At 36.5% G+C, this 17,500-nt stretch overlaps 1 protein-coding gene across 4 annotated transcripts in view; it reads right to left on the minus strand.

Annotated features, from left to right (window-relative positions):
- Positions 1-17,500, minus strand: part of TOX (thymocyte selection associated high mobility group box) — a 225,183-nt gene that overhangs the window by 81,764 nt on the left and 125,919 nt on the right. For all 4 annotated transcript variants that reach the window (XM_021386701.1, XM_021386698.1, XM_021386700.1 and 1 more), the window contains exon 3: positions 12,296-12,538. In XM_021386701.1, coding sequence (XP_021242376.1) covers positions 12,296-12,538 — 243 coding nt within the window. The remainder of the gene's footprint in view (positions 1-12,295; positions 12,539-17,500) is intronic.

A 17,500-nucleotide genomic window follows, 5' to 3' on the forward strand; every position in this document is an offset into this window, starting at 1 on the left:
CAAATTACGTTCTCGTGAAATATCTAATTGTGAATGAAATACACGTTGAATACCTATAATTTCTAAGGTTAAGAAAGTTTATGCTGTGTTAGTTAATTCCAAATTTCATCTGTTGCAAACCTGCTTTGGTCAATGTATAGCAATACAAGGATCAAAAATAAGAAAAGAATTCAAAATGAATCTTTTAATCTTCACTGTGAAGTAAAGAAAGAGGATACTTAATAGCATTTATCAACATAGGAAGAAAACAGCAAACTGAGACCTAACCACTAGAAGGTCACAGCCAATAACATTTCTGCAAATAGAAATGGGTTGCAGAAGCATCAAATGCAAATTACTATTTGCTGGAGTATTTTAATAGAGTTCTACGTCACATTATAAAATGTTTAATTGTAACCCCATTTTAATAACACCATCTGATTAAATGAAAAGACGTCTTGCTGATCGCAATTACAATCTGTCAAACTGCGTATTTATTTACAGTTTGGTTTCCTAAAACCATAAGATAAAAAAAGGAAACTCTATTCATCTTGTCAGCAAACTGTAATTATTGTGTATCCTTCTGTCAGTTTCTGCATAAAACTTTTGGTTCTAAAATGGATCTAATTATAACTACATCAACATTTTTATAAATGCTTGCTTTCCCTTCTTTCCCCTACCCTCCACCCCTCTCTCTCTCATCAGTGAATTCTTTGTTGCAAACTCAGGAGAAAAAACTTCTATGTCAGTCACATATTTGTTTCTCTATTTTATCTTTTCTATCCTAAGTTATTGTTAGAATACAGAAGACTCTATTCAATGTAAATGTTATTTATGGTTCTGTGCATTTCCAGCACTGCACTCAAGCAAAGCCACTGGATTAGGACTCTATTGTTTTTTCTGCTTTGACATTAATGTCTTGAATATCAGCAGAGAAACTCTTTCCAAGTATATCATGTAGCTCATCTTCCGCAAAGTCTATTCATTGTAATTTATAACCTTTCACAGGAAACAGTTTGCCAGACAAACAAGAAATGAGTCCAAATGTCTGAGCACTAGTGTATGTATCAACCAGTTACAGAAATTACATCTCAAAGAAAGGTCTATTAAATCATCCAGCCCATCTCCCAGCCAGTGCAGGATTTTCCCATACATTTTCCCAGTGCTTTAACACTACCTGCAGACTATTTGGATGATATTACAGGTATCTTTCCTTACCCTTCACCTGTTGTTTATTTTTATCCCATTACTTGCAGTGACATTCCTTAAGTATCATAAACTTCCTTTCCTTCAGAGTAACTTTCTAAGTAATGAATGGTGATAAATAAATATCATACTGAAAATATGCACATAAACAATTTCATAAAATAATACACTATAACTTCAAGAACAGTTATTATCTCAGTGCAGGTTATGGGCTAATGCAATCTGGATAATGATTGCATGCTAATAAGATTTGGGAAAAGCTGATTATTTTTCTTCCGTTTCTTAAATGGTCAAATCAGATGTGAACCAAAACAGTCTGAGCTGATATACAACCTCTTGATTATTTATTTCCTAGCTGTTCCATCAACATCTATTATCTACCATTGATCCTTAGATAAATACACATTTTATAAATACATATATAAACACACTTTAAAAATAAAAATACATAAAAGTCAGCTGAAAAGAGTAAATGGTTTGTGTTAACCTCCACTGACTGCTGGGTTTTAAGTATACAATGAACTAGACAACTTTTTAAGTTTGAGGAACTGTACCCAGAGTTTGCCTAAGGAGTCTGCGCAGTTTTCATTAGAAGAGTTCTCTAAACAATAAGTCAGACAAACATCTGTCAGAAATGACAAACATACAGAGTATTCTGCTTATGGGCAGATGACTTTTTAAAGTCCTCCCTTGGACTAGATTAAGGAAGGAACCTTAAAGTTTCTGCTAGACTAATTTCTGTTATTTGGTAAGTAATACGACATTAACACTACACTGAGCCAGGATCCAGGTTACATCACACATTTTTCCTCCAGTGCAGCTCATTATTTTGATTATATGATCATCAAAATAATATAAACACAGCTTGCACTAGTTTTTCAAATGTTATAGAAAAAAACATTTTAAAAGCACAAAGGTACAGTGTGGATCATTATTGAAAACAACTTTTGATGAAACATCCTTCATTTGATATAATCTAAAATCTGAATTTTCCCAATTTATAAATAAATGGAAGCATCTGCTTTATTGCTATCTCTGTCTCTGCTCTGGAAAAGTCCCTACTAGAGTTGGACAGAGCACTTCTGAAAATCCCATTGGGATTTTCAGCAAGTATGAGCTCCTAAAATGGAATCCAGAGGCAGAGGATATGAACTATGGAGTTACTGCAACAACACTGGCCATAACTAAAATCACATTGGCTTGGTCCAGGCTGAGAACCTTCCTTTCACATCTTTTCTCCTCACTGCATTCATGAAAGCTGATGGCAAGTGAGAAGAAACATGTGTGCTCTGCAAGCATCCCATAAGCATGGGACTTGGAGTCTGGGGCTGTGGAGCATCAAACTGCGTGGTTAAACAGATGCTTTGTTTCTCCCTAGCGCTGACTGTGTTTCAAGGGCAAGTGAAACAACCTTCATATGTTTTTCATGGCTCTTAAACAAGGCTGTTGTAACACTTTCAGGTTGTGTGATAGCTTAAAGGTCTCAGTTATCATTACATGCAGACACTACAATTGCTTTATACTATTATGCGCACCACACCACAGCTAATTCTTGCCTTTATTATACTTGAGGACTTTTGCTAGTTCTAATATTGAAAGTTGTCTCTTGCCACATCACTGCCCAACTTCTTGTTACTGATCATCACTGATGAAATCAGTTCCTGGTAGTACTTTCATTATTATGGGTTCTACAATATAGAGTCATCTTCTTCCTCCCTCTGAAGATCAGTCTCTTTCAGCCTTTTTCATCTTGGCACTCAGCTGCATTTGAATATTGTGCATTACATTTTGTTGGGCTTTTAAGAAGGTAAATGTCTTTCTAATCTACAGTATAGTACTTGATAGACAACAGGCACTGATATTGCAAATATCTATTTGTAGGTTTTTTTGTACATTACCTTCATACCTAATTACTGACTACAAAGCACTTCAAGACACAAGAAAGGCCCTAGAAAAGAATAAAATGCTTCTAGCATTTCAAATGTTATGGTTTATTTTTCCTGGAAAATGCAATTTTAAAAAGTTTTGCCAGTGGTTATTTTACACTGTATACTTTCTGTTGGGCAACTGAAGCTGCACTTAATATCCAGATCAGCACTAAGCCTATTGCACTAAACACTTATTATATTACTTCATAAGAAAGAGGAGTAGAGTAAAATTCATTAAACTGGGATCCCATACGAGTATTAGAGCATATGTAGGAAACTGAAGCTTAGTTACTGAGTTAATCTCTGAAATTCTTTATGTGTGAATGAAGGTAATCTTAAAGTGTATTAGAAGGAAGTCCCATCTCTGCACAAAAAAAAAAAGTTGAATTCTCATGGGGCCTGATCCTTTAAGTCCTCCATGCCCAGAGATTTTTTTGCTAAAGACCAAAGCACCTAATTTCAAACATCTTTTCAGTCAAGACAAATTTTGTAAGGATGAAATGAAGGGACATGTACCTCATTGTAGCAACTGGTAGGGAAGTGTAATTGTGAAGATGAGATATGGAGTAGCCTCCTCTCGTCATCCATTATGTATGCCATATTTCACTCCAGCAACTAGGCTACTTCCCTTATTAACTTAAATATCAGAGGCAACCATTGTTAAAGTTACTAAATATCAGGCACTGCAACATCATTCATACCCCAGAGATTTGGTAAAAATCTATGACACAACCACGTTCTGTACACTGTATAAATCTGTAGTATCTGCTTCAATAATTTGGCACTAGTTTCAGTTCCTGTTTAACATACAATGCACAGAAAATCAATTAAGAGCATTCATTTTCATATCTCTACTGCCCAATTCACAAAGTTATAAATGCTTTTCAAAACAGGTGTGTGAGTGAGGCTACATAGATGAGATCCTACAAGGCTGAAGTACAGGATTATTCCAGCAGTGGAGGTTAAAGGTTTACATGTTGTCCCTAGAGAATCTCAGCATGAGAAAGGGCATTTATATAGTGAATCTGTACAGATTCTGTGTTAGTGAAGAGGAAAAGAAACAGACAGACATCAAGCTAAAATGAACCTTTGTGTTACTGAAGGGACCTGGGGAAGAGTAGAGATCCTTACATTTCACAGTTGCCTTGAGAAAGAACAAGGGATAAAAATAAGAAGTGTTATTTTTTAGATTTTGTTTTCTCCAAATCTCAAAACATTGCCAAGTAGAAACTTTTCTTCCTGCAGAGTTATACTTGCTGCTGCAAAAAGTCATAACAATGTTGATGGAAAACAGAAACAAGGATGCTTCAAGTACAGTGAAAATAATAAAACAGATGAAAAACAGTGTGAACTATTAGCCGGACCTTTTAAATTCTTTCAAGTCAGAAAAAAATCAAGAAAATCAAGAGTGTAGTATTTTTCCAAAGTAAATTAAAGAAAATTAAAGTTTTTCTAAATACCCATGACTGTACAAATTCACGCTCCATTTCAGCAAGTAACACCAGCATGAAGCTCTGGGTTGCTGTTGCCCCAGACGTTAGCACATGCAAACTTCCTGCACGCAAAGGGCAGACTGAGTTAAAAATCTGCAAGCCATATTGGAGTTGTGTCCATAAAACATTTATTTCTGCTCCCTGAGCAAGATAACAAGAGGGGATGAGCTGATGAATGTAGTACAAATCCATGCCGGGGGTTCAGTCTTCTCAGTTGCTTCAGAGATTCAAGTGATGCAAATGCATCCATTTAAATAACGAAAACAAGTGGAAAGACAGGCTATTCCACCTGATGCACAAAAGTCTCCTTTTCCTCTGCGCTGCAGGCTTCTTCCTTTCTGTCCTCACAAAAGCATCTTCACAGTTTTTGAGAAAGACTTTTCATTTCTATTCCGTCTACAGGATCACTAACAATTTTTTTGCCAAAGACTGAATCTTCAGAAACATTTCATTATCTTGCTGCTCTCGACAACTACATGCAATGTTAAAAGCAGCAGATAAAAGTCAACAATCTCTCCTGCTGAAACCCCTGAATTTCTGACATTTGCTGAGAGTTACGTTTTCTCTATTTGCATACTCTATTATCTGCTTTGTTTGACACTTGAAGCTATGATGCTGCTTATGCATTAATCACTCCTGTCAGTCCTTCACAAGTGAGGTGCTGTATCGGATACGATCCGTAACTGAAGGCTTTCTGTCCTTGCCACATTCCTCGTGTCTTAGCCTGTGCCTATGCCATGGGATCTGGTTGAAGAAACAATTAATACTGCTACATGGATATTGCTTTGCATTTGCATGTAGCAAATAAAGTCCTATTTAGAGAATGGGTAACTGTTGTGAAAGTAGTTCAGCAAAGTAGAAGGTGGTTTTCAAAAATAAAATATGCCTACTTGTTATTTCTTCTTAAAATTACACTAAAGTTGCTTTCTTACCTAATTTGTGAAATATATGAGCTACATGGAGTTTCAACAACCACACTCAAATAAGCACAAAGCTGTATTTCCCAAATGACAGTAAATCAAGAGCTTCACTGGCAATTTTAAAGATCAGACCTGGAATTATACTCCCAAAAAACGAGTTCTGGTCATTTGTGTATATTTTTCTTGCAGTGATGGGCAAATGTTTACCTGTTTTATCTTTAATGTAAGTTCTTAGTAGTTGCAGACAGAAACACGTTTTTCCAGATACTTTAAGATCAGAAAAAAAGCTAAGCTCAAAAAAACACTAACCACAAAAATTCTCACAGCAATTCTAGTCCTAGCTTTGCGAAGGTGGGGTCCATCAATAGCCTGCAACCACAGAATGCTGATTTTCATTGGGAGGGTACAACTGCAGAGGTGTTACCAGTTGAGGTGCTACCAGTGACATCACCTCTACCATAGCATAATGTTCACTGTCCCCAGGGAACAACAGGACCCACAGGAAGAATCTGGTCCCTTGGCTGCAGCTGGAAGGTGATTAGACCAGTCCCGGCTACAGCTCATCTGTTTGAGATGCCTGATCTTGATTTCAATCCTCAGAAAACTCACCACCTCCCAGAGTACATTAAATAAATGGTAAATCTCTGTTACTCTTAAAAATGCATGTTTTGTTTCCAGTCTGATTTTAAACAGCTGTAATTTGTAGATATTGAAAGTTTTAATTCTTTTTTAATAGCACAGTGAAGAGCCTTCCACTAGCATATATGCAATGTGCAAGTATTTATAAAACCTTGATCAAGTTACATCTTAATCAGCTTCTCTGCATATATTTTCTGTTGCCTTACTGATGACAAAAAATACAGCAGACATCAAAAGTAAGGAACGATAAACATGATGTCCCAGAGCCCTGTATGGAATAAATCATCATAATTCCAGAGAAGACAATAAAGACATGCCAACTGACATCAGCTGAAGATTTGGCTGTGTATCCTTACGGTTAGGCTGCTTGACAAAATATGCACTAACTGTTGCAACCTTTTGTCACATAAAGCTTATTTCAGTGAGAAAACTCAGCTTCTAAATTTTTTTTTTTTTAAAGAAAGATATCCTACAAGAATAAAAAAGTGGCTTAATAAGAGGAAAAAAATATTTTTACACAAGGTGTTCTATGACCTTAGCTTTATAATTTGGTGGTTCTGATGGCAATAATTCACTGCAATAAAATTTGGGGTAGCAGCAGGTCTGTGTAGCATAACAGTAAATTTTAATGTAAACTGAAGACCAGAGCCTGGTAATGAGACACAAATGTGAAGTATCCGCTAGAGACTAAAAGTATCTTCTACCACTAGCATGCAGTACAAGCTAGAAAAAGTATCCAACTGTGATGCAAATCTCAACACTTAGAAGGGACGAATATTTTGTTTTGTTACGAAAATTATTGATTTTGTTCATCAGCACCAAAAATTTCTGTTTGACTCAGTAGTTTGCATTAACACCTAAAGGTGACAGAAAAATCAACCACATAGGTCAGACTCAAGATGAGTCATGAATACTGAATTTAAACTAATATTTATGAAGCTCTTAAATACATCCCAGCTACAACAACAACAATCTCCTGTATTGGATTTCTCAGCAACTGTACTGTGAATAAGAAACACCAGTGTCCTTCCACCTGAGATGAAAAATGAAAAAAAAAGCTGCTGCCTTCTTTTCTTCAATTACACAGTGGCACATTTTGTTTAAGATATTATTCTCTCATGGGTTGCATATCTAAAAAATATAATTCATGAAAAAGTATAGTGTAATTGTATAGTGTAATTGTTCAGGCTTTGATGAATTGGGGCATAATGTTAAATAATTATTCATCCCCTTTATTCTTCTGTCACAGTGTGGAAAAAAAAAGCTTTTTATTGCTTTTTTTTTTAATATAAGGACATGGGCCTTTGTGACATGCATTTTATTTCAAACTAATACTTCTATTATTCCACATCTGAATAATTATAGCTGATATCACCTACTCTTCAGTGCCCTGGAAGATCTTTAGCTCTAGTCCACTGTTACATATTTTATGCATTACATGAAATAAAATACCTCAAGATTTTGAAAATATTTATTTTTAAAACAGCAATGAAATTGTCTGTAATCACATTTTCTGCTCTGCTTTGAAAGCAGCATTATTCAATATGCCAGTGGTCTTTTTCATAAGAGCAACATATTAGAAATTCATGCTGCTCTAATATATCTGAATTCATTGATGTACTGCACTCCCTATAGACCTAAAGAAACATTTCTGCTTCAGTTTCATATGTCCTGCACATTACCCACTGATGTGGTGGTTGTCAAAACAGTTGTACAGTCATCTTTGAATTCAAAGTGTACCTTGACTGTATACTAAAAATGACAATAAACCTAAGTATATACATTATGCTGGCGTTTGTTGCCAGCACAAGTAGAGCATTTGGGAAATAAATCCCCTGATTTTATTGCTTTTTAACATCTTTTCCACTTTAAAGTTCAAACCCAGAAATTTGAAGCATTCCAAGAAATTGAAGTCTCTTTTATTTCCTTCTTGCAAATTTCCTATAGTATACCATCATTAGTAACACCTACAAAAAGATCAGAACACAGATGAACTGAAAGCATTCCAAAAATAGCTATTTTTTCTGCATGTGAAAACAACAGTGTGATTTTAACCCTAGTTCCTTGAGGAAAAAGCAACCATTTATAGTATATACTAAAGCTGAAATGACTATAATTTTGTTGATAGAAAGGACATGCAGTAAAACTCATTCCATACAACGCATCCAGAAGCATACTTACAGATAAACACCCATTTTCGTAAGACAGTATATACATGCATTTATTTGCAAACATTGGAAGAGTGTTTCTTGTAGTTCTTGGAATATTTTAGGAAAATTAATGCAGAGAAGTGCTGGCTGGTCAAGGCCTAAGTGAAGCTGAACCAAACCTACATTCAATTATAGTATTCTGGAAAGGGATTGTTATTCCATTGTATAAAAACAAACATGCCTACAGAGCACCAGGACATTTTCATTAAACAGTGATAGCTGTATCTGACTGAATCCAATTAAGTAGTGGGAATAAAAGCCATGTCCATTTTGAAGAAGGACTTTAGAGAGCTGCCACATGTGGACCACCATGCTGGGGCTGGACTATGCTGCCATACTCATGTTCTCCATGAGTTCTATAGATTTCTCAACCCTCAGTAGCCAATGCAAACGCAAATATAATGAGCATCAAAATAAATCTGTATGTGACAGTAGGGTATAAATGAGTGTGTGTGTGCGCACATATGTACACCGATATGTCACCTAAGTGGAAAAAAATGAATAAATAAATGCAGAAGCCAACGTATGAATTGACAGCAGAATACTGAAAAAGAGAAATGTTAGTGATTTATTTTTTCAAGTACTGGGAGTACAACAGGAGCTTCCATCAATCTAAAAAACTTCAAAGGAGGTTAATTCCAAATTTAAGTGCCAGACAGTAAACGGTAACAGGAAATTTCCATCTCCCAGCATTGTAAAATTTTTCAGAAAGAATTCCCACAGTGTAAAAAAAACTTTAAGAAGCTGAACCCTAATAAGAATTCACTAAGCCAGGAGTGGGTTCTTACTGTGTGTGTTTAAGCACTTCCATAGAGAAGAACGCTTACAGAACTTGGGGCAAATCCTGCAATCCTTACTGAAAGAGATTTCACTTGAAGCTTGGAGAGAGTGCTGTACACTATGAAACCACAGGAGTTTTGAGGGATTTTTAGGAAGGCTAAATCCTCAATTTTCAATCTGACCAAAATAATGGAAATACTCATCTGAAAACACCTGGCAGTTGAGATGAAAGAGAAATGTTACAGTGTACAAAATGCTTTACTACTTTGCTTTTGAGCTCACTGTGCTTCCTTTCTCTGATTTAGCTAGCACTGATGAAAACTTTGTCTATAAAAACAGCAATTGAAAACCACTCCTTGGTTCTAATGCTGACAAAAAGTTAGGTGTCATTGCTACAATGCCAACAAGGTTTAAAAACTCACTAAAAGGAAAGATGTTGAAACTAAAAAATAATATTCAATCAGATGCACATTTCACTACAGCTGAATTTGTCCCAGTACAAGTAAAATTTGCTGAAGATGTGAAATTAATTAGGAATAGAGAACAGCCAACAGGTTAATTTCTAAGAATAGTTTTCCTAAAAATACTTATTAGTGCCCTGAAAAATGAAGCAAGATACACAGTTTCCAAATACTCTAAGTGATAGCTGATATACTAGAAATTATACGAAACAAGGGTTTAGGGAGATTGGAGAAACATATACATTATATTCTATGCAAGGCGATATAAAAGTGATTTAAGCAAATCCATGTTAAATGGATCAGAGTTTGATGAGATAGTAAAAAGGAAACTGGGAGATAAGTAACAGCAAGAAAAAAGTGTCATACTGAAGAAGGAAAGTTGTAAAGTTTCTGGATTATAAAGAAGAGCTTCAATGCTATGTAAAGAATGCTAAATCTACTAAATCCTGTTTTTCTTCATCAATGGAAGGCCAAAAGGACAATGGAACCATTCAATTCACCGAAGAAGGCACTGAATTCACTGAAGAATTAACTTAAATTATCTCTCTCAAGTTAATTCCTCTTGTTACCAAATTCAAATCCGAGGAACCATACTGCACAACAGTATTTGAGCTGTACAGAATTGTGGTGTTAACAACCTACCAGTTGTACTAATGTGAGATGTAGCTTAATCCCCTTGATGGGCAAGACAGCTTGAGCTAAAACTATTGCTAGTTAAGAGGCCCTCTTGTGTGTGAAAGGTAAGCAAGTTAAGGATAACAATGGAGTTAGCTCATGATACTTTAAGGATCATGCTTTACTTATTAAATGAATCCTGAGAAATAACTATTTAAATTTAGTGCGTATTTTCCTGAGTTCTGATTTTCCTTTTTTCTGATCTACACTAAGTCCCAACAGCAAAATTGTCTAGTTATATTATTCAGGTCTTTTTTGCATTTGCCCTAAATGCAGTAATTCACTGTGATCTACAAACTCTCAAGGCTCTTTGTTCAGAGCCTGTTGCAAGAGGTTAATGCGGAACATCAGAGCTTAAAAGAATGCATAGTGTTGAGCCATAACTGTTGCTCAGAAGAGGTCAGTCCAATGAAATACTGATTTCTCGACTGGTGTGCCATTTCTCTTACTTTTTTAGGTCCATTCATACTTCTGATCCTGAGCACCTCACATAAGATTTAGCTCATGTTCTTTGACATATGCTTTGTAGAAATGCAAGTAAAAATAAAAACATTTCCAAAAAGCATATTTGTATTTCTGTATGAAAATCTTTCCCCCCACCCTAACCGCCACCCCCACACCTCCCATTATTGAATATAACCCCGGGGTCAGATTCTGACTCAAACATGAAGTATGCAACATCCTTGTAAATCAATAACAATTAAGCAGCACATTAGAAGCCAAGACTAGTCCCCCTGCAGTAGAGCTTGTTGGACATTCTCGGAGCAAATGCAGAGCTCCTTGCAACCATGGCATCTTTATTTTAGTTAAGTTGCAGTGAGGCCCTGTGACAAGGCAGATTTTCATTGCAAACTAACTGTTTTCCTTCCAGCTTACAGTCTCAGTTCTTTGGCCCACGTGGCTTTCCCAGCCCCTGCCTCTGAGGCTGTTTGCCTGAGGGGCTGACAGGGAACTGCGCTCAGATCTGTCGGCCCCTAAACCTCCACATGCTGCTCCAGTGCTGATTTATTATTTTATTCTAGTCAATACAGTGAGGAGCTAGAAAGGCGGAAGGCTAAGGAGCCTCAGTCCCTAAGCACAGAGCTTCCCAGCTGGGACACAGCTCACTCTCTGATTGTCCTGGTGAGAAGCCTAGACAATAGGGCTAGGAAGAACAGATCCTTAACTTCAACTGTCTGGATCTGCAGTCCCATCTAGAAGAGTGTCTGGAGTCATGTGTTTCCAACACAACACCAGGCTCCATTCTCTACCAGCGGATTTTTTACTTGGTTTAGAATTCTGTGCCAGCATGAAATAATGGCCTCTGTAAAAAGGTCTTGTCCGGAGCAGGTATGCAGGAAGTATGCTAATTATTTGTAAAGCTCACTTGAAAATGTAATATGTAAAGTAGCTCTGCAGTTGTTGCAAGAAATTTAGCATTCAAAGAAGTGATTTATAATATAAGGCTTCCCAGGACTACAACCATAATGACTATCTGACAGATTGTATAAGCAAATCGTCCAGTCATTTCAATTGGATTCTGGCTGGATAAGGACTGGAAACTGTAAAAAGACTATAAGATTTGGCCTAGAATCAGAAATAACATTTGCTGTTTTCCAAACGTGTGGTAAACAAGAAAGGAGATATTAAATTTTTTGTACATCTTTCAGTACATGCTAATTAGAATGGAAAGAGCCTCGTAAGAAAAAAAACATAGAACAACAACCATCTGGATCCAAATCCTTCTCCAATGAAGTCAAAACCCTGGGCCTGCTTTTGTCATTATTTAAACCTGTGTAATGTAGGACTAATGCTACTCCAGGCAGTGGGTATCATCCTGGCTTTGAGGAATTTATCTGTAAAATACCCACTGCCTCCTCCGGGAGGAGGATTTCACAGTATGATGTAAAACTGAGGGTCAGGCCAGCTCTATGACTTCAATGGTATAGGAGCTAGCCCTGGGTCTGCATATACACATTTTCACAACTTAAAGTAGTACAAAAGGGAAAGACTGAAAGTGCTTACCACAGAGAGGGAATTGGAAAGCAGTGTCCCATCTTGGCCAAGCATGTTGGAAACTGTAATTTCAGGTAAATCCATGTTTTGCGGGTGGAATGGAAGGAGGCCATTATGATTCATTGGATGACACAGAGAGTGATATCCAGACTCTATTTCATTCAAGTGCACCAGTGAATGGTCAGGCAATGACGGAGGAGTGATAGGAGGTATGTTAAAATCTTCACTTTCAAGACTTGGGCCAGGAAAAGACTGAAAAACAAACACAGAAAGTGCGAAGAAAATCACATGAATACCAAACGATAAGAATAACAGAAGTCACACAAAACAAACAAAAAGAGTACAAGCCACACACTGCTAAGCAGGAACTTCAATTTTACAAAGAGAATATTTTAAACACCTACATATTATAACAGTGGAGTTTCACTATTATATATGGAAGAAAAATTATGTCTCTAAAGCATAAGACCCTCTGATACTTTCACAGCTTCCATTAGAAAGAGACTTTTTTTTTAAAAGAAGTTGAATTCAAGCAGATTTCAAGGGTCCTATTAAAATTTTCTAAGAGTGATCATATAGCTGAATACCTTTTGCATGGGGATGGTGGTAAAGGGAATGCAATTTATAAAATTAACATTGGCTCAAAATGGTTCACAAGACTCCCTGACACTCAGATCAAGAACTATCCAGTAAGGAAGAAAAATATTGCTTTTAGGCTTACAAGAGAACCAGGCATTTGTTCTGCTACAAAGAAAAACAAATAAATATAGAAACAGTACACACTTTGTATGAATTTTCTTAATGTTTATAAAAATACATTTATGATGTCTCAAAAATACAGATTTTTCCTTCCTTAATCTATGAAATCAAACAGACATACATTTTGTCAGCCATATAAATTAGTTTTTCTACAAATCAACTCTTTACACTTTCGTTGTCCACTGCCATTAAGTCATCCAATTCAACTTGATTCAAGGAAAAGCCACAGGCAAAGTCAGAGTAATGCACCAAGGAGGATAATTGCTATTATTTATCTACATTCTTCATGCAGCAGGTAGGCTCATTTGGGGAATAGGGGTAGCTATGCTTCAATTTCTTAAAGGGAAAAGGTGAGCAGTGTTAGATGCATGATCCAAATGAAGAGTTAAAGAGATCAGCTACAGTGGTTCAGCCACTTTGAACCTCCTTTTGGAAACTGTCAGTCTTTGGACATGCCACAGCTACAGTCCTGAGATATATAGCACAGAGAGGCTAGCTCCATCCTTTTTGCTCCTCTCCTGCAACATGGCCCCGCTGTAGATGCTGCCTTTCTTTACTCTGGAACTGCAAGGACTTAAATACATTCTGCAGCTGCAACATATCTTCAAGAAAGGCGAAAATGAGGCCATAATTTCAAGGAACAACTATTAGAAGACAATGTTTCCCCAAATATGAGTTTGTAAATAGAGGGGTGTATGAATTCATGCTGAAGGACAAGGGAAGAATCAATGCCCAATTATCAACTAAGACATTTTCATTAGTTATCATAATAATACTGTCTTCCCCAGTGCCTAAGGTTACTCTTTTACATCCATGTATGAGCATGGATATAAAATCTTTAGCAATCAACAATGTTTTCAATGAGCTGATGGACAAAGACGTTAGTCCAGGGCACACACTGCCGTAGTTCTGGTTGCCTTGGCTGTTTCCCAAAAAGGTTTACACTTCTGTTTCTGATTATCTTAGTATGAAATAGAACAGGAAGGCTAGACTGTGAAGGCAAAAGTGAAACTCCAGAGAATGAAAACAACAGGACAGGGTTTGGCAGCGATATCACCATCCTTACTTGTGAGGACTTTGGTTCTCACCAAGGGAAATCACTCTCTTAAGGAGAGCCTATGTGCTTTCCTTAATGGGAAGCTGATGTGAGTCTGCCCATTTCTAACCGGTATTTGCCCCTGCTTTAGAAACTGCCAGCAGAGACATCGCCAAGGGTGGAAACACATACAGTAAAAATATATCCTCACAAAATGGAGAGGGGTTTACCTATGGTAAAGAAAATATGTCATGTTCGCTCAACCATAATAAAAATGCCGTGCAAAACCATATAAAGAATAGTGGACACCACATACACCAACTATTTGCTGATTACTTTTATATAAGATAGATAATGAAAAAGAAAGCTCTCTAAATGTCTAATACAAGAAGAACAAAACATCAAGGAAGAGAAATGAAGGTACAGACAACATCCATAAGGGTGTGCTGGACCAGAACTATCTCACACATGTACAAAAAGATTTGGTTACCAAAATCCTAGTGAGTTTAAATCCACATACCCTACATTTACCATGAGCGATTCATGCACTGTGGAAACAGGACATTCTGAGTTCAGTGCTGTCTTTTCCACTATCCCAAAGGACTGATGGCCTCTCCCCTGACTTTTCAAGTTACAAAGAAGTGTTAATCTAAGATTTGATTTTTTTCTCTCTCTCTTGCTATCTTACAGTGAAAATAGCTTATGCTTCATCTTTGCTGAATCAAGACATCCCTGCTCAACATTTTCTAGAGGAGGAAGATCTACTGCAAAAGGAAATATTCCTAAACCAACTATAAATAGTCTGGATGTGCTTACACACCTAATATTGAGGGTGTTCAGAAAAATGGCTATTTTATTTGTGCATCCTTCTTGCATGGAAGAATGGATAGTCCAGCTTTTGCTGTAATAGACTTTGATTTGCCATTTCAATTGTCTTTAATTAGGAACACTTAAAAAACGGTGTAAGCAATTGAACTGCCTCTACAACATTAACTTCGCTTATGGAAAAGGAAGTAAAATACAAGTGCCATAAAATTCCACAACAGAAATTGTGTCACGTGTAACTATATATATAATGCGGACTAAACATTTTAAATACAAGGTTGCTCTGTGATTATTACAAAAAAAGTTACTGCTTAAGAACTGGTTAGGTTGTACTTGATCCCATATCAGTGTTGATTACACTTGAGGAGGCTTCTGAAAGTAGTATGAGTAGTGTAGGCAATACTAACATGTCAAAACAACATATAATTTATATGGTGTTAATCACTGACTGTAGTAAATATAATCCTATCATACTATGGTAATGCATGGAAAAAAAAACCCAGCCAGTTATAGAGCACTAGTGCTTCCTATGTACATACTTTTAATTATTTTTTAAAATTTTATTCAATAAGAAAATAAAAACTACTTGTCAACTTCAGTCAAACCAGGCAGAATGCAAGTACAGCTCATATGCATTAATAATAATTGTGGCCTACAGCATTAGCTCTTCCTAGAGCATGGGAAGAAGGACTAGGGTCTTTCTACGCTCCCCTCCACGTTTCTTGTTTTCATGGTTAGCTTTAGTATCAGCACAATTTTCTGCACTCAGAAAGATATGGAACAGCTCCTTTTCATTCTAGTGGTCACAGAAGTACTAGCAAGCTTTCCTTTTCACTTTTGAATCAAAAAGAGTAGCTTTATTTACCACAGAGCTGCCAGGAACTTTGCCAGTGGTTGTGCTTTCATATCGTGACTGTGGAAGCGGTTTTTCTCAGCTCTTCAGTTTAGGGGAACTTCCTAGATCTTTATTACATTCCAGTCCTCTGCAAAGTAACACCATCAATCCCACTGCAAAGCACTGAAGGGATACAAGCTTGAATTTTACTTCATAATAGAGAAGACCTTCATTACAACTGAATTTATTACAAGCATATTTTGGTATATTTCAGATGGGAGTTACACAGTGGATGCTTCAGAACTAAGCATCCTTTAATTTGGGCTATTTACAGAATTGAAAATATCAGTAAACAGTCTGAATCGATGTCCTCTCCAATCTAAAGGACAATATTCTGTGTTTCTGGTTAAATATCTGCGACATTTCTGCCCCAAATGATGGAAACTTCATAAAACAAGTGATCTTTGAGATAACCACCCTGAGATGAAGAGACCTAATTACGCATACCACCTTAGCCTATAATTTTATGAGAAAAGCTTGCCATAATAAAATGATACAAACACTTAACCCTGAGTCACCATCCTACCAAACTTCAAGCTTTTGTTCCTGAATAATGACCTTGATGGTCTGCTTCAATTTATCTTTTACGCCACTTAGCCTGGCCAAGTCCAGCAACAGGATAGAGAAAGAGAGGCAAAACTGGGGATGTAAGACATATCTCAAGGGCTATGTATTCTGTGATGTTAATAACACCAACAAAATCTAGCATTAATATTTTTTAAGAAACCAGATAGTCATTGTTCTCAGAATAACAAGGAAAATGCTTGTACAACCTGACTCCATGAGAACTGAGAAAAGAGGGAGAGAAAAGGAAATAAAAATAAAGATTTCTGCTTAAATAACCTGTATTGATGACTGCATATTTGCCGGAAAAATGAATGTTTCAAAAGAAATAAAAAATAATAATAATTAAAAAGCAATTAGAGGAGGGAAACCAAGGATACCATAAACAGAATGACCACAAGAGGCAGCAAGCATTCAAATATCCAATATAAATCTGTTTGGAAAAAGCAAAGTCATTACTATATGACAACACAGCAGATAACATACATTAAGAAAGACTAATCTGTGTGCTCAGCCACTGAGCATGCACTCAACAGATCTAGTATTAGCAACAATTTCTTAAAAAATTGAAATCTGCCTATTGATATTTTATTTAAATGAAATGAATGGTACTGCCAACTATGTAGAGCATGCCTTAATTTTTCATTTGCACCAAGGCTTCTGCATCTGAACTGTGGAAAGATGCCAGTTTTTAAAAGATAGATGCTTCAGGCTGTCTCCTCTTCTATTATTGAACACATTGTTACATAACTGAAATAGTTATGAATTGAGAGTAATGTAAAAACAATGAGCTCATTAGAAGAGGAAAAATAGCAGTGTACCTTATGCACATTTGAAAGTTGGGATAATATACTTCAGAGCAGATATTTCTAGAAGTTTAAATAGGATCAACCTTATCTCTAATTCCTAAACAGAAGACCTTCAAAAGCAAGCGTTTTTTCAGCTTCTTTTGTCTCTGCATGAACAAGGCTTGATAGCTTTAGACTACAATGCATTACTGTGGAAACCTTCGGTCTGTTACATAAATCATCTTAACACTCAGCAAGAATTCTCCAGCAGTGCCATTGATATGTTCAAGTCAATGATCCTGCAAACAATTTTTTTGTGCTTCTTCATATGGCAGACAACAGTAATA

The sequence above is a fragment of the Numida meleagris genome, chromosome 2, assembly GCF_002078875.1.
Source record: "Numida meleagris isolate 19003 breed g44 Domestic line chromosome 2, NumMel1.0, whole genome shotgun sequence".
Lineage (NCBI taxonomy): Eukaryota > Metazoa > Chordata > Aves > Galliformes > Numididae > Numida > Numida meleagris.